General features: G+C 50.1%; 3 protein-coding genes across 3 annotated transcripts in view; 1 reads left to right on the top strand and 2 right to left on the bottom strand.

Annotated features, from left to right (window-relative positions):
* Positions 1-21: 21 nt before the first annotated feature.
* Positions 22-3564, bottom strand: twnk (twinkle mtDNA helicase). The gene is made up of 7 exons (XM_029133718.3): positions 3416-3564; positions 2607-3271; positions 1803-2505; positions 1411-1651; positions 1194-1301; positions 899-1040; positions 22-773 (listed from the first exon to the last, which is right to left on the bottom strand). Exons 2-7 carry the CDS (start codon positions 3255-3257, stop codon positions 459-461), a joined length of 2160 nt encoding a protein of 719 aa, XP_028989551.1. The 5' UTR covers positions 3258-3271; positions 3416-3564; the 3' UTR covers positions 22-458.
* Positions 3565-3675: 111 nt separating this feature from the next.
* On the top strand, positions 3676-5129 carry mrpl43 (mitochondrial ribosomal protein L43). The gene is made up of 3 exons (XM_029133719.3): positions 3676-3956; positions 4076-4182; positions 4584-5129. The coding sequence occupies exons 1-3, from the start codon at positions 3826-3828 to the stop codon at positions 4799-4801; spliced, it is 456 nt and encodes a 151-aa protein (XP_028989552.1). The 5' UTR covers positions 3676-3825; the 3' UTR covers positions 4802-5129.
* A 1604-nt stretch (positions 5130-6733) lies between these two features.
* Positions 6734-16742, bottom strand: part of sema4gb (sema domain, immunoglobulin domain (Ig), transmembrane domain (TM) and short cytoplasmic domain, (semaphorin) 4Gb) — a 17250-nt gene continuing 7241 nt past the window's right edge. Inside the window, exons 3-15 of the mRNA XM_029133717.3 lie at positions 16064-16209; positions 15680-15742; positions 15482-15580; positions 15311-15404; positions 15123-15236; positions 14815-14969; positions 13243-13418; positions 12675-12813; positions 12376-12598; positions 11110-11225; positions 10880-11034; positions 10076-10137; positions 6734-9692 (exon numbers count right to left, since the gene is read on the bottom strand). Coding sequence (XP_028989550.1) covers positions 8725-9692; positions 10076-10137; positions 10880-11034; positions 11110-11225; positions 12376-12598; positions 12675-12813; positions 13243-13418; positions 14815-14969; positions 15123-15236; positions 15311-15404; positions 15482-15580; positions 15680-15742; positions 16064-16209 — 2510 coding nt within the window. The 3' untranslated portion in view covers positions 6734-8724. The remainder of the gene's footprint in view (positions 9693-10075; positions 10138-10879; positions 11035-11109; positions 11226-12375; positions 12599-12674; positions 12814-13242; positions 13419-14814; positions 14970-15122; positions 15237-15310; positions 15405-15481; positions 15581-15679; positions 15743-16063; positions 16210-16742) is intronic.

The following is a 16742-nucleotide window of genomic DNA, read 5'->3' on the forward strand; positions in this document are numbered from 1 at the left end:
ACATGAGAACAGTCAGAAAGCTGCAATATAAGCAATTTATTTTAAAAAAATGTGGTGATTTCATAGGTCATCGCTGTAGAAAAGTCAGTAGAGAGCGCACTGTTACAATGTGCAAGTGCTGATGTCATCCTGGCAAAGCGAACAGTGTCCTAGTGTTTCACTGTGAAAACAGTAGCGCTTTGTGTCACAGCATTACATGAAAACACAGTAGTAACTGCATGGAAAAGCTTCAGAAACTGTATACTAGTACAACATGTACCAACACTAAAACTTTAATATAGTTATTTCACATTTTTGTTTAATGAAATGTCAAGAACCTTAAAGGTTAACAGTTATTTCATATGTTGATCATTTACAAAAAACTGTCTAAAATTATTTATACATTACATTATATAGTGTAAATGAGCTAAATTTGGACTTTGAAACACTGGAGTATTAAAACTGGGAACTTATTATCACTACTTGGTTTCAGTTGCAGCTGCTGGATTCTTAACAGGTCGCGGAGCTTTGTTTGCTTTCTCCGTCTTCTCCTTTTTAGCCTCAGCCATCTTGGCTTCCACCTCGTTCCCCTCGTCCTCCGGTTTGATTTGGACCTTCCTCAGTTTGTGTTTGCTGGGCGGTGAGAAGGTGAGCGAGGACTTGATGAAGTCCAGAGGGAAGATGCCCACATCTCCGTCGAAGCGGTTCTTGGTCACCTGCAGGGATCTGCGGCCAGGACGTGTGACCAGCTTCTTCTCCTGCAGTATCAGGATGTTGTCGGCCTCTTGGCTGGCCTAAAAAAACACAAGTTCAAGTTGAAGTTATAACAAATATCCAAGATCTGTGAACAGTATGGTGAGGCGTCAATCAGATTCCATCAAACTGTTACTACTGAACTGTAGTCTAGTCATTGTCTTACCTTAGCAGAACCAAAGATAGATGCAGTTTGAAGCTCTCTGTCGTCTTCCTCTTTTCGGGGGTGAATAATTAGTGTGACGTGGCAGCTGCTGCTGGTGGCAAACTTCCTAAATGCCCCAATGATATGATCCTGGACTGCAAACCTAGATCACAGAAAATAAAAAGGATTTGTCACAGACCTTACACTGCATGATTGAATTTTTCTGCTTAGCAGCTTCACAAAGATTTGAAATCTATTCAAAATAGATTGTTTTTTACCTCTCCGTCAAATCTATATCTCACAGCTGAGCTCTTACTTGTCTACTGAGAGGTTTTCCTGCCCCATCATAAACTGCAGGTTATCAATGATGACATGGTTAATATCATACAGGTAGACAGCGTGTTGCATAGTGTCCAGCACATTCCTATAAAAAAAACAAGAACACCATCACAAAAATGGCAATTTCATTGTGTCACATGTGGGAAACATAGACATCTGTATCCCTGCATTACTGCTTCCCTCCTTAGGCTTACTTGATGCTCTGCTGCCCGTGGAAAGTCATGAAGTACAGCGGCAGCTCTTCAAACTTATCTGCCCAGAAGTCATACTGCTCCAGGTTCTCCTCCAGCCTCTGCATGGCGAACTGGGTCAGCATGATTTTAGCTAGACGCACGTTGTTGATCTCAAAGCTGCCCCAAAGAGTGTTGACACCCTGCATGCAGAGGTCCAGGGCTAGCTCACTGATAAAGGTGGTCTTCCCACTGCCAGTAGGACCTAAACAATTAAACACATACATCCATAAGACGATACGTAACTTATACAGCTGATTGTCATATATAAACAACAGTACAAAGAGCTTACATTAGATCTACAACAAAAACTTCATGCCTCCATACATATTCACTCACTTCATGTTTAATTATACCTGTGAACACTGTCAGCTCTCCTTTACGGTGTCCCTTCAGGATCTTGTTGAGCTCTGGAAACCTAGTCCACCTCACACCAGCCACCTGCTCCGTGTTCACCAGTTCCCCATAAACATCCTCTCTGAGCTGCTTGAATGACACTATTGACTTATGGGCCGCTGGGATGGAGGCTTTGATGATGCGGACTAAGTTTTTTCCCTGAGCGAGCGCCTCCACGGGACACGGCTGAAATTCCCCCGGTCGAACTAGCAAGCAGCGCTTCAGACCCAGCTTACGAGAAAACATCTTTGAAGCCTCCCAGGAGCGGACGTTACCGCCCAGCCACAGCGTCACTCGCTTGAACTGTTCCAGGTAAGGCAGCAGGATCGGTGGCAGGCAGCTGACCCCCCGTGGGAGTGCAATGCTAGGGAGGCCTGTGGCCTGACTCACAGCCAGAGTGTCCAGCTCATGGCCAGTCAGCACCACCTCGGAGTCCATACGGCCTATGAGGGGCAGGCCAAACAGGTTGTAGTAAGAACTACACTTTGGGACTGTGACTTCATTGTATATCACTTTTTCGGTGTCTGTTCTTTGGGCTGAGAGAAGCTTGACTCCTTTTAAGGAGCAGTCGGGTCCACCGAACCAGGGAAAAACTAGACTCTTAGTTGGCTTGAAAAGCTTCACACCAAACTTCTTAAGCGTTGCATTAGAGACTTTTGGGATCTGAAACAAAGCATTTAAAAATGTGGTCACATAAACAAAATGCTCTGTCTCTTCAGTACATAACTGATTACTATTAGCGGGTTGTCATAACTCAACCATACCTGGAACATGGTTTTAATCAGCTGTGCTTCGTCCTCAGGAAGGTCAGTGAGCGGTACTGAGCTGGACCAGATCCTCTGCACCTCCCTCAGATCCCTCTCCCTCTCTTCCTGCTCCTCCACGCTTTCTGGATATCCCAGTAGCACATGAGGGCTCAGGAAGTCCTCCTGCTCCTTCTGCATGACTTCCAGACAGTCCTGGAGGTCCTCCCAGCTCCCCTCCACCAGAGTGTCTTTACAGAGAAACTGTCCAGTGGTTTTGTCAATAAACAAGGAGAAGGTTTCCTTCCTGTTAGATGACTTGACGAAGATGCTCTGGATGTGGAGGCAGCTGTATCCATCATGGAAAGGGATTTCTTTGGTACGTAGATAGTGTTTGATGTCTGTGACTGTGACAGGACTGGCTGGAAACTCCACTGTAGATTTAGCGTCCTTTTTATGAGTTCTAGTCCCGACCTCCACAAACAGAGGGCCTGTAAGGTTACTCCTGAGCCGGAGGACTGGACATGGAGCCTCGGAAAGCTTGTGGCTGAGCCTGTGAGTGACCAGCCTCAAACACAGCAGTGAAAACGGTCTGTGGTGGAGGATCTTTGGGTCTGTCACCCGCATAAGACAGGTGGTGCCCCTCAGCAGCAAGCGCCTCCACATTATCATTTAGAACATGGACCCTGCAACAATAACAATAAAAACGTCAGCGTTACAGACGTAAACACACCATTATATGTGTAGGGCGACAAGAGTTGGAAAACGTGATATTTCAGTAACAAAATAAAGTTTACGAAATGAATCAAACATGACAGAAATCCGCTTACTGCCTTCGTAATTCGTCCACATTTCCTCCATGCTCCTCTAACCCGGGCTTTTGGGTGCGCTCTTAAAACAAGTCCCGAAGAAACATTCGCTCAATTACCGCTAACATATACTAAGCATTTTACGCTTTCATAATAATTTCAAATTACGTTACATGCACATTTAAGAAATAGCTATAATATTCAGCATTTATTTCTAATATTAAACATATATGATTACTATGGAGTCTAATATTTGCTTAGCCACATTTCTGTTGCATGTTTCACACCGGAACAAATTCCTGACGGACTGCTCTTCCTACATGCCCCTCACTTCGTCCTCTATGAATTTCGTTGCTTTTTGACGTATTCACTAAACAGTGTATCTGGTTGCCTTTGTCTAGGTGACCTATTAGTTAATTAACGGTTTAACGATGACGTCCAGGGGGACACCGAGTCGCTTCCTGAAAAGTGTTCTTCAGAATGGTGTTGGTCGTTATGTCTCTCAGCTGAAGCGGATCTCCATCATCTTCTCCAAAAACAACCAGAGCTCGTTGGGAGTCAGGTAAAAATAAATAAAGCGAGTTTTTATTGTAGACACCTATATTAACTTCTGAACGGGCCCAGTAGGACCCACCAGTGGCACCACCAAAACCAGTAAACGATCGTGTTTGTTTTCCTCAGAGAGTTTATTGAGGAGGGGGTGGTGGATTATGCCAAGAAGAACCCAGGAACCGTTGTGTATGTGTCCCCTCAGTCCAGCAGGGTTCCCAAAATAGTGGCTGAATACTGTAAGTACCCGTGACCTGCGTGGTGACAAGAGGCTTGACTTGACCAAATGCTTTTACTCTTTTCACAGAAATCACTATTTAAATATGACATATTTATAATATTAAATCTAAATAAACTTAGTTGTAAAGTAAGCAGTTTTTTATAATAGTATTGACTGTTTTAATTTTTTTTAACTGTAGTAATACAAATACTGAACAACTGCGCAGTAGCACTGTAAAAGACTGTAGGGGGCAGTATAACACTGACCTTCATGAAGTGAACTGCCACTGACGGTTTCACACTTACATTGAAGGTCTCACCCATAACAATGTAATCTAGACATATCCACAATGAAGGTGTCTATTAATAGGACCAGTTTATACCTTCATAATTTGGGGTTTCCTCTTCTGTCTGATTGCAGTGAATGGCAATGTGAGAGAAGAGATTATCACCAGTAAAACGGCTCCACAAATTTCGGAGCTTTTATCCAAACTGACCAATCAGTCCGGCCTGGACATCATCCGCATCCGCAAGCCGATTCATACAGATAACCCCAGCATCCAAGGCCAGTGGCACCCATTCACCAACAGACCTCTGTGTATCGGCCTCATCAGACCACAGAAAAAAGACCCTCAATAAGGACTGACGAGGTTGACGTGTGAAGGTTTCCTGGGAATGAATGGTTAATTTCAAGTTCATCTTTTTGAAAGGAAAATGACAGTGTATTTATTCAGAATAATTCTGAGTCTATTGACACATGGCCCTTCTGCCTGTTGGTGGGTCCAAAGCTACTAAAGCCATGTGGCATGGAGTTTTAGGTCTAAATGCCACATTTGAATAAAGCCACCAGGGAATGGCCAGCTGGTGAATTAAGAAAGCAGATAAATATCAAGGTTATCTGGAGATTCATGTAAAAATATTGTGACGCAGATGGAGTTTCGTATAAAATAAAAAAAGAATTGGTGAACATGCTGGTTTGGGGTTTTAATTTTAGATTTTCTTTTGAGTTGTACTCGAGCAGCTTGTCAGAAAGAGATCAACAGAACAAATCAGACGTGCAGGCTGCTGCTTGCACTTCAAGTGCTAAACAGACGAGACAGATGTCAGAGGTACAACTTTTCATTTGACACATGGTATGGACACGGTAGTGATGGTTGAAGGTTATCTTGCTGCACAACCTGAAGTGATCCAGAGCCTAAATGAACACGACAGATGGGTGTGTGCGATAGCTTGAGGGATAATTCTTAACCTTCTGCGCAGCGTCATGAAACTCATGCTTCTGGTGTTTAGTTCAAAATCAGCAAAGTAGATGTTGCAGATTCTGCTATCATTGCATTTCTGTCCTCGTTTTCCTCCTCGTGTCACCTCCGTGTTCTTCTCAACAGAAATTCAGATTAATCCTGAAGGAATAAAAATAGGCAGATATCTGAGGAACAAATGTGGAAGGTGCCCCATGAAAAATTGCCATTCATCGTTGATTGATGGATACTATTCTGTTGGCATATACAATATAACTCTGTCTGCAGGAAGTAGTTAGGCTATTTGGGAAAATTTATGTAGAGTAGGAGCGTGAGGTGACTGCTGAGGACCGTGGCAAGTGAGAAACGGGGGCTGAGCTCTGCAGCTGTGTACTGATGCTGATTTCACTCATTTGCCACAAGAAATTTACTCCAGTTGCATTTTCAGGTTAATGCATCTACTGTATGGTGGAACTTATACAGATGGAAGGACAAAGACAAAGGTGCTTTAATGTGTGAAAACTGCAGCCATTCAAATGTACATGTATTAGTCAGTGTAGTGAAGTGTAGTGAAGTACTGTAGTTACTGTAGGTGGTTTTATGCCACTTTTACCTGACTGACATATTTGTGTATGCTACTTTTACTCCACTACAGTGTAGTGTAGTGTAGTGTAGAGTGTATGTTATTTCTGGAAACAGTCAAGCAAAGTACCTCAGCGTTGTCCCTCATTGCGTGATCAGGCATGAATAAATCATTATTGGCTGATGATGTGAAAATGTTGTTTCACGCTCACTTCCTGTGTTTTAATTTATTTGTGGCACCTATTACATTTATCAGAGCCGCCGTGCTGTCATCACACCCGCACTCCCAATGGGAACTGGCACAGCTTGACCCACAGTAGGACATTAAAGGAGCTAAATAAAGATGCTGTTGCTAAGTTACGGGCCTTGAACGCAGCTCTGAAAATGATGATTTTATTGCCACCTAAGCGTATGTTGTACTGGACCTCTGCTCCGTCTGAGCTGCGCTGCTTGTAAATGACCCCGGGGCCACACGGCCTCTGCTCCCACTGGACGACAGTGGCCTTGCTGCTTATCGCGAACTAAAAACAACGCAATATCACGTTGTCCTGAGAACAAGATTCAGTGTGAACTTGTGCTGCATGTAATTTGCTGACTTCCCCTCAGGGCTGGTGACACTGAATTTTCCCCCGCCAAGCTGAACATAATGCAAAGCACTACTCATCAGCACAAAGTCCAGTGGAAAATTTTTGAAGCCAGATATAATAATATACTATATGTTTCAAGTAGCATAAAAACCACAGAATCAGTGTCATGGAAAGTCACAGTTTACTGGGGTTTTACTACATGACTCTGAAGAATTTATGTAAGAACAGTACAAACTCTTTACATCCGATTCTCTGGCCAACAAATAATCTACGTGGGCATAAAATCAAACATCTTGCAGACTGCAGCAGGATGAGAGTACTGTTGCTTAGTGCTTCACCGTGACAAAAGATGAATGGAAAACTGGTGCCGACACGTTTTCATCTAAAGTCCTTAGTAAACATGTGCAGTGCAAAGCCAGGTCATAAGCAATGGATGCCAGAGATTTTAAAATGTTCACTTGCAAACGTATATTTCTTTACTTTTATTTAACTTACACTTTAATTCGATAATGTTTCCTTTGCTTTTAATAAGAATCGTTGCTCCAGCCTTTGCCAACACAATCACAGGGTCCTTCAGAGAGAGTGGCTGAGAGAGAGCTAGTAATAGATGACAGCATCGTGAACAGAGGATGAGATGGAGGAAAAAGGAGGCAGAGAGGAGGAGCGAGGGGAGGAACGAGGATGAGGGTCACACGGGTCAAACAGCCCAGAAGAAGTACATGCTCAGGTATGGACGGGTTTGGGTTCTACTGACTGAGAATCAGTGAAGTGGGATAAAAGTTTCTGCTTGAAAATAAACCAGGCCACTGGTCGTGTCTAAAAAAATAAAATAAACACCTGATCCAAATGGCTGCAGAGCGAAAAGAAGGGCAAGATGAGGAACGAGGCAGAAGGCGAGTGGGAAATGAATCCAGGTGAGCGTTCATCAGACACAATCTGCTTCCACTCAGATCGGGTCCCGTCATCGCTCCTCATGACCAGGACGCGCCGGTCCAGCCTTTTCTTTCTGTCTCTGCAAGCAGATGAAGTCCTCCACGTCCTCTCCTGCTGGACGTGAGCCAAGTGCTGCCGCTGCGAGTTACCTCAGAGGCTCCTGTGGCCTCGGAAGCTGATTCAACACTGCGCCGGAGCGGCAGCTTTATTTACTACTGGTCATAACACGCTTCCAAACCGCCCCGAGAGCGTTTCAGACACTGTTCGCTGTCTTGACGTCTCCATTTGTGCAGCTCTCGTTGCTCTGGATCCCTGTGGAGGCTTTGGGACCCCATGTGTGAAGGTCTTCTCTCCCCAGCAGCCTTTAATAAACCTTAACAACAAATTAGGATTTAAGAAGTAAAACGCCAACATTCACTCTCTATGCAACATATTCAGTTTTTTATCTGGCATAAGATGAAACTTTATCTCAGGACACAACAAAATCACAGTCTGACAAGGACAATTCATATTTAGGTGTATAAATATAAAACATAAGCATCTTTTTTACGGCCATGCGTGGTTTCCTCTCATCAGATTCAACCACTCGTCATTAATGGACCACGGCTCCATCCCTTTTATCACAGATGCTTAAAACTGAAGGACACGAGGAACAAATCGCTACAGGTGTTTTTCCATTGGCACTGGCACAACACGCCGCTACCAACAGCTGCAGCAGTGTTGTAATTATTGCTATTTACACGAGATAACGAGGGCAGATTGTCTTCAATAAATTAGACGGTGGGATTCGTCTCAACACTCTTGCTGAAGGAACACTCCACCCACGGCCTACAGCACGTTCAGGTCCAGACAGATGTCCTTCAGCCTGGTAGACTACACTCTCCTCACTGGAGCTCCTAGGGGACTAACGTTACATGGCACAGTCTCAGAAACACACCATCACCTTCTGGCCTGAATTCCTTTTCAACCTGACCATCGTTCACAGGCCTCCAGAGAGTCTACAGCGTCATTAGGCTCCCTCCTTCCATCATCAGTGCAGTCTACGGCCCATTGTTCACAGCTCCACTTTTGGGAACCCGTAGGCCATTCGTCATTTGCAGGGGGCTTCACATTTCAGTTTTCAGGTCCTCTGGCACTGGAAACATAACAGCAGTGTTTGACGCCACAGCTAGGGGTCACTGTCAGGGTACGAATAAATAACAGGGGGAAAGGCTGTGGGGTCCTAGATGGAGCTCTCGTCTGGCTGCAGGTCCAGTTGTGTGTGCTTCCTCTGCTCCAGGATCCTGTTGAGCTCCTCCGTGAAGGAGTGGTAGAGCGGGGACATGCCGTCCGGGTCGGCCTGCCGCAGTAGCACGTAGCTGTTCCCGTTCATCTTCCTCAGCACGCTGGGCAGCGTGGCCGACAGCCCGTTGGCATAGTCCACGTTGGGAAGAGGCGGTGGCATCGGAAGCGGAGGCGCCGGAGGGGGCGTTCTGCTGGGAGACATCTGGCCTTCACCGGGAACTATCTGGAGGAAGCCATCGCTGATGTCCCCAAAGGTGGGCACAGAGATGGAGCGGCGGCCCTGGCGGCCGTTGCAGTGGCTGGAGATGGTTCTGAGCTCCAGGAGGGAGCTCCTCCTCCTGTCCGAGGACCCCAGGACGTGCAGCCCTTGATGGGAGAACTTGCGGCTCCGAGAGGTTCGTCTGGTGCAGAAGCTCACATACAGAAGCACGACGGTCAGCACCAAGCACAGCCCTCCCAGAACCGCCACCAGGGAGATGTACACGGCCTCCATGTGCCGGTAGGCGCGGAACTCCGGCGCCGGGGGGAGGGGGGCGGGAGGCGAGGGCAAAGGCTGCTCCGTCGGGCCGCTGGTGCTGGCGTCGGCTGGGCTCGAAACGGTCGCCAGGTCGGTGGTGGCCGTGGGCTCGGCGGGGAAATACGGATCCGTGTGCACCTTGACTGTGTAGAGATAAACCAGAACCGAGACCGAGTTCTCCACGGCAAAGCAGCGGTAGGAGCCGCTCTGCTGGACCCGGGCGCCGATTATGAGCAGGCCGTCGGTGCCGACGCGGTAGCCCGCGCTGAGGCCGTAGCCCTGGAGCTCTCTGCCGTTCAGCGTCCAGCGCGGGGTTGCCAGGTTGGAGCGCAGCTCACACTGCAGCAGGACGTCGTCGCCGGACATCACAGAGCGCCTGCGCTGGATCACTGCAAAGAGCAAAGGCGGTGAGAGGACGGAGAACGAGAGAGACACAGTCTGACAGAAGGACGGAAGGTTTACGGTTCCAAAACCTCTCAGCATCACTTTCTAAGCCTCTTTAAATGCGGCGAGCCCTGCAATGCAGCCGGCGCGACCGCCTGACCTCCAGTAGCAGAAGAACTGATTAAAATGTGCATCCTGGGACCTGGGGGATGGGCAAGGAACACACACCTAATGAAATCCCTTAATAGCTGCTAAACGCTGGGCTTTTCAGGCAGCGAAGAGACAATGTTGGACCTAAACTCACCCTGTAATCTGTGCACGTGCGTGCGTGAGTGTGCATGATGAGCAAATGAAGGAAACTGCGGCAGCGCGTCGTCGTAACACTCACCGTTTCCTGAGTTCTCCCTGCAGCCCCGGATCCCCCTCACGATGTCCTGGGTCAGGTTCGACCTGAAACCATCAGGAAACGCTCACGTTACCGGCCGCATTAAGGCGTCTCCTCACAGAGCTGCTTCAAATACGCACAATACTTTTGATGCCAAATGGGTTTTTAACGTTACAAAGCTAAAACGCTGCAGCAACAAGAGAAGACGTGAAGTTTGTGCAGCAGCGATTTGAGGTTTTGGATCTAAGCGCAGATGGTCTCAGGCAGATGGAGCAGAATTCATTAAACCTTTTACCCAGTTCAGCAGAGAACAGCGGTTCTGGCCGAGCTCATTCACAGAGCGACCATAAAGACAAATAAAGAGCTGCTCTGTTAACAGCTGATTCCCCTCAGCTCCACAGCAGCGAGGAGGCTGTGAACCAGCTCCAGTCTATAGATGAATGTACGTGTTCTAAACGGCTTCATTTTATTCAGTGCAACACGTTCCATGGTCACGTTTGAAGCCTTGGCTCCTGCTGAGCTGAATTCAGGTCAACCACATTGTCTTAGACCTGCTTCCATAGAAATTCAGTTCCAAGGAAAAGTGAGCTGCGTTAATAATTAATGAAGCTCCGGTGTTGGAGTTGGAGCCAGAAGGAAGAAATAAACATCAGCCAAAAAGGTCATGAAATGCAAAAATGAACACAGTGTCCAAATTATGCACTCTGTTTGAGGCTTTGTTCGCTTTAAAGGAGCTCAGGTCTCAGAGCAGCAGAGAAACAGACCCAGGATCTGCTCTGAGCCCTGCAGTTCGCAGGCGCCTCTCACCTCCGTGGACGCGAAGCCACCTCCACACACGCCTTCCCGTCCCAGCCGCAGAAGGGGTCGCGGGCGAACACGCAGTCGTAGCAGGACGCGTACCTGCGGCACGACGACAGCGGCAGCTGCACCACGCCGGAGTGGGAGGCGACGTAGACGCTGCGCTGGGAAGCAGAGAACACGGCGCGTGAAGCATCCGCCGGCGCCGCCCCCGCCCTGCAAGCGGCCGCTGCACCTACCAGCGCCGACGACACCACCAGGCTCATGATGGGCTGAGGCTCCTGGAAGACCTGCAGCTCCTCCACGATGTGCACCTCCCCGTCCACGTCCACGGCCCGGTGGAGCCAGCCGTCGTCTGGGGACACGGCGCGGTCAGACAGCGGTCAGACAGAGCGGTCTCAGCACACGCTGCTCACAACTCACACGTTCATTCACAACTCACACGTTCATTCCCAACTCACCCATTCACCCACAACTCACCCGTTCACCCACAACTCACCCGCTTGCCCACAACTCACCCGTTCCCTCACAACTCACCCGTTCATTTACAACTCACCCGTTCATCCACAACTCACCCGTTCACCCACAACTCACCCGTTCACCCACAACTCACCCGCTTGCCCACAACTCACCCGTTCCCTCACAATTCACCCATTCACCCACAACTCACACGTTCATTCACAACTCACACGTTCATTCACAACTCACCTGCTCGCTCACAACTCACCCGTTCATTCCCAAGTCATCCATTCACCCACAACTTACCCGTTCACCCACAACTCACCCGTTCACACACAACTCACACATTCATTCACAACTCACACATTCATTCACAACTCACCCGTTTATTCACAACTCACACGTTCATTCACAACTCACACATTCACCCACATCACCCGTTCGCCCACAACTCACCCGTTCACCCACAACTCACCCACAACTCACCCGTTCATTCACAACTCACACATTCACCCACAACTCACCCGTTCGCCCACAACTCACCCGCCCGCCCACAACTCACCCGTTCACCCACCACTCACCCGCTTGCCCACAACTCACCCGTTCCCTCACAACTCACCCATTCACCCACAACTCACACATTCATTCACAACTCACCCGTTTATTCACAACTCACACGTTCATTCACAACTCACACATTCACCCACAACTCACCCGTTCGCCCACAACTCACCTGCTCGCTCACAACTCACCCGTTCATTCCCAAGTCATCCGTTCACCCACAACTCACCCATTCATTCACAACTCACCCGTTTATTCACAACTCACCCATTCACCCACAACTTACCCGTTCACCCACAACTCACCCGTTCACACACAACTCACACATTCATTCACAACTCACACATTCATTCACAACTCACCCGTTTATTCACAACTCACACGTTCATTCACAACTCACACATTCACCCACATCACCCGTTCGCCCACAACTCACCCATTCACCCACAACTCACCCATTCACCCACAACTCGCCCACAACTCACCCGTCCCCAGGAAGAGCACGGCGTAGACGCGCGCGTCCAGCGCCGCCTCCCGGTGCACCGCCAGCCGCACGTAGTTGACGCTGCGCTTGAAGAGCAGCGGCCGCGCCCCCAGCGGCTGCACCTGCGTGGCCATCAGCGGGTGGCGCCGGGCGAAGGTGAGCACGGCGTCCGGCAGGTCCCGGGACGAGTTGATGCCCTGGGACCGGTGCGCGTCCGTTATGCACTGAGGGTGAATGAAAGTGTTATTGGCTTCATCGGCCAATGAGGGAGGATGAAGGCGGGAGTTCGGGCCGACGTACAGAACCGGGTCGGGGCTCGGGGACTTTGCCCGTGTACTCCCTCCACTTGGAGTCCTGCACCTCCATGTACGGCCCCTCGAAGGCCTTCTGTACGTCTGCGTGGGCGAACTGGCACACGGCTGAAGCTTTGATGTTCTTCCTGAAACACGATCCACACCACAGACACACACAGACGACCCACTCACCATTAACGACTCCACACGTCAGTGGGTTGAGCGTTTCACACCTATAGATGTTATCAATGCCTCCCTCCTTTTCTACTGTACAGGAGTTCCTTCCTTCATCCACTGCAGAAGCAGCGTTTGATCCACAGACTCATACTCGCTGCCTGTGAGTCATTAATAGAGATCAGCGCCCCCCAGGTGAGATTAGTGACGGGGCTGAACCTGTCAGCGCCACATTCTTGACTCCATTGTGTTCCCGCTTCAAACGCACTCAGGTGAGAGAAAGGAGAGCGGGTGAAACCAGAGCCCTGGTCTGAACCAGTAGCTCCGGGGCTGAGTCGGTCCCAGTGGCGGCTGAAGGCAGGTTCGGCCTGGTTCTTTCCCAGTCCCGTGTCGCCTCTTACCATTCCAGGCCAAAGATGCCGTAGAAAACGCTGGCGTGGGCGCCGCGGCCCTGCAGCACGAAGACGCCGCGCAGCACGTTGAGGTGCAGCTCGTACTCTGGCACCGAACACACCATCCTGGCTTTGAGGAAGGACGTCCACTTCCTCTGGAGCGTCCGCTGGCCGCCCCAGTCGTTCTGCAGACAGACGCATGGATGGACCACAGGTGGTTTAAATCAACACAACACGAACACAACAAACTAAAGCATCTGCAGCAGAGACGCTGCCGTCAAAACGACCAGCGTCGCGTGATTCGACAGGAACGAGGGAGCGACTGGTAGCAGACGGACGCATCCACTCCCACTGCTCCCACAGGAGGAGTGTGTGACGGCAGCGACGCCAGTGCAGGATATCAGAGCTGATCCGTTACGATCTACGCCAATCAAACCATGTGGGTCGAGGATTCAGGCTAAACGGCCCCTGAGCTGCTGTTTGAAGCAGAACGTTGACTTCTAGGATGAACTGACCAACTGTTCGGTCCCTTTTTATCACTTGAGATCTGAGAAAAGCAAAACTTTTGCTTTTGTGCCACTGACAGGAGTGTTTTTCGTGTCATTTACGCTCTTCTATAAGGAAATAGGTCATGACTGCGGAGGAAGCAGAAGTGGACTGCTCAAAAATGGCAAGTCTGGGTTGGTTTGAGGCCAGAGGCTGCTGCCAGGGCCCGGCTATCTGTGGATCTGCCTCCAAGCAGCCGCCGGGCTGCACCGGCGCCGGCCCGGCCCGGCCCGGCGGCTGCACGCGCTGCTCTGCCCCAGTTCAGACTGAGTTATTACAGCCTCGACGGGCCGACACCTCCACGCTGCTGAGGAGAGGAGGAGACGAGTCCAGGCCTCATTAGAAATGAAGCATGAAGTGATCCACAAGATCCACAAGATCACAGCAACAGAAAAGTGACTGAACCGTCATAAGCAGCAAAGACCAGATCAGTTTAGCCACTTCATACAGTGTTCTGAGTCTAATTAGTCTGGAGAAGAATTATGAAACGTTTGCTCCTAATTGCTGGCTGGACACTGCTCAGAGGCAATGTTCATTCTGAATGACTGACGAGCTGCCGGCAGCCGGGTCACGAGGAGGCGCTCGGATGACGACTCCAGAACCAGAACCAGGTCTGCAGCCACAACTCTGCGCAGCCAAAGCACTTCGCTTTAAGAGTGACTGTGCTTTGGTGGAGTTTAGAAAGCGGCGCTGGACCCGTCGTCTGCACCGGAGACGGTCGCGAGTGAAAGGAGAGGGAGGAAGAGGAGGAGGAGGAGGAGGAGGAGGGAATAATGCCTGGCAACAGTGTCGCAGTGAAGCAACCTTGATCAGAGGCAGCTGCTGGTTCATTCAACCAAAGTTGAGGGGGGAGAAAGTGGAACTAAATCCATTTGACTGCATCAGTGATGGAACCAAGAAATAATCCCACTGTTTCCGACCCGCCCTCGTTGGGACGCCTTCTTCCCGTGCCCTTGCAGCAACCTTGCATTTGTGGCGTCACTTCCCCGGTCGCGTGAAGCCTTTAACGCGATTGCGGCCCGGGTCCTCTCTGACCTTGCACACGCGGGCCACTCTGGACACTTTGGTCTGGCTCGGGTAGGCGATCTGCTCCTGGCTCCGCTCCGTGAAGAAGAAGTAAATCTTGTCGTCGTCGCCGATGGAGCTGTTGACGCTCTCCCTCAGCAGCGCCGAGCCCACGAAGTCTGCCTCTGCACACACAAACACAACACGCGCAGACCTATTAGCAGCCGAGGAAGTGTCTCCTTGGAAACTAAAGACGGAGCTTTTAGGTGTGAAGGAACTGGGCCAGGCAGCGCCGCCGTAACCATGCAGAGGAATTCATTGGCTCTGTGGCCACTTACCCAGCAGCCACCGGGTCGGGGCCTCCTCCGTTCTCAGCGTGGGGAAGGGGGAGTTCCTGCGCACGTCTGGAGAGCTGCGGAACTCGTACTGGGAGGCCGTGAACAGCTCACCGTCTGATGGACAGAGAGCGAAGCGTCAGGTCACGCGCACACGGAGGTCGGGGGAGGTGACGCGGCGCCGGACGTACCCGCGAGGAGGCCGGTGTAGCCCTTCGCCGGGTCGTACGGGCACCTGTCCCGGCCCTCCTCGAAGCCCGAGGAGAAGGCGAAGCGCTCGGCGTCCTTACAGAGAGAGAACAAGCCGTTTAGAGCTCGGTGCCGGTCCAGAATGAGGCGAAATCCAGCGCGCCAGCTCTTACGATATAAACACAGAGAGGCCTGAAGGCGTTGGTGCCGCACGCGTACAGGTGGGTCTCGTTGAATCGCTGCAGGAAGCGGATGTGATTGTAACACTCAGTCTGCAGAGGAGGAGCGTCAGGGATGATGGTGAAGATGGGAATCAACAGGAGAAATGTGTGAACAACAGGAAGCGGAATAAGAAGAATGCGCGTTTATACCTGATTGTCTCTGCCTTTGTTCAGACACTGCTTCTTCTGCTCTGGGGACGCATCCCAGTCGATCTGCACACAGCAGGGGGTCCAACAAATGAGCCAGTGTGAGGCAGAATAAACAGATAAACAGCAGAAGAGAACAGGACGGGCGGCACATTCAGGGTTCTGCCTGCGTCACTGGGTTCTGACTGCCTTCGGTAACCCTTGAATAAACGCCTGCTGCATTTAATCCGATATCCATAAAATTGGAGGAACACAATAGGATTTGCTCAATCTGCTTAAGGCTATTATTAGTTTGTCCTCTTTTAACTCTCAGGAAATGGGAGGAAACTTGGAGAAAGCGGAGTTTGCCTCCTTCCAGGCGCGTGTGTGGCGGTTTGAGGCACTCACGCCGGCGTTTGCGGTGGAGACGTTGGAGCTGTTGAGCGCGTACAGAGCACCTCTGCCTCCCACGTAGAGCAGGCCGGCCTCCTCCTCCAGCAGCAGGCAGCTGTAGTTCTGGGCAGAGCCGGAGAAGCGGGCGCTGCCCAGCAGACCTGCAGTCGCAAATGCATACAAAGTCAGGCTGAAGACCTTTACACGTTCTACACAAGCGCAAACGAGCAGCGTTACACATGTGGGCGAGAAGGTTGACCCAGTACTGCCACATCACATCCCAGTGAAGCCACAGCATCATCATCATCATGGCGGTGGGGGAGGGGGGTCCCCACAGAGGGCCACACGGGGGTCGGTGGGTGTTATTAGAGCTGATCTGCTCTTCCTGGTGCTTCATATGGATCAGCCTGGTGCCCCAAAAGAGATATTGTAAAAAAAAGTGCCTTCAGAAACGGGGGCAGGCTGCTCTGCTGCAGAGAGACAGTGAAAAGGAGGACACTGTGTTTCTGACGACCAGTCAGCGCAGAAGTAGGTTCACAGAGATTTTAACGGGTAGCAACAACCACAGGACAAGGCTGGAGGCCAGGAGCCCACGGGCGCATTCATATTTACCCCTGCCTCCGTCCAGAATCATTGTAAGATGAGGCTCATCGCATCTTAATTAGTTTAGGATCAGTAGCAATTCATTTCCACT

This window comes from Betta splendens, chromosome 19 (genome assembly GCF_900634795.4).
Source record: "Betta splendens chromosome 19, fBetSpl5.4, whole genome shotgun sequence".
In the NCBI taxonomy this organism is placed as follows: domain Eukaryota; kingdom Metazoa; phylum Chordata; class Actinopteri; order Anabantiformes; family Osphronemidae; genus Betta; species Betta splendens.

Excerpts from the sequence above, each read along its gene's own strand:
- mrpl43 (XM_029133719.3), top strand. The coding sequence starts at position 3,826 with ATGACGTCCAGGGGGACACCGAGTCGCTTCCTGAAAAGTGTTCTTCAG. Across the intron at positions 3,957-4,075 it reads CAGAGCTCGTTGGGAGTCAG|AGAGTTTATTGAGGAGGGGG; the intron begins GTAAAAATAAAT and ends TGTTTTCCTCAG. Across the intron at positions 4,183-4,583 it reads CAAAATAGTGGCTGAATACT|TGAATGGCAATGTGAGAGAA; the intron begins GTAAGTACCCGT and ends GTCTGATTGCAG.
- twnk (XM_029133718.3), bottom strand. The coding sequence starts at position 3,257 with ATGATAATGTGGAGGCGCTTGCTGCTGAGGGGCACCACCTGTCTTATG. Across the intron at positions 1,041-1,193 it reads GAAAACCTCTCAGTAGACAA|GTTTGCAGTCCAGGATCATA; the intron begins GTAAGAGCTCAG and ends TCTGTGATCTAG. Across the intron at positions 774-898 it reads CTATCTTTGGTTCTGCTAAG|GCCAGCCAAGAGGCCGACAA; the intron begins GTAAGACAATGA and ends GTGTTTTTTTAG.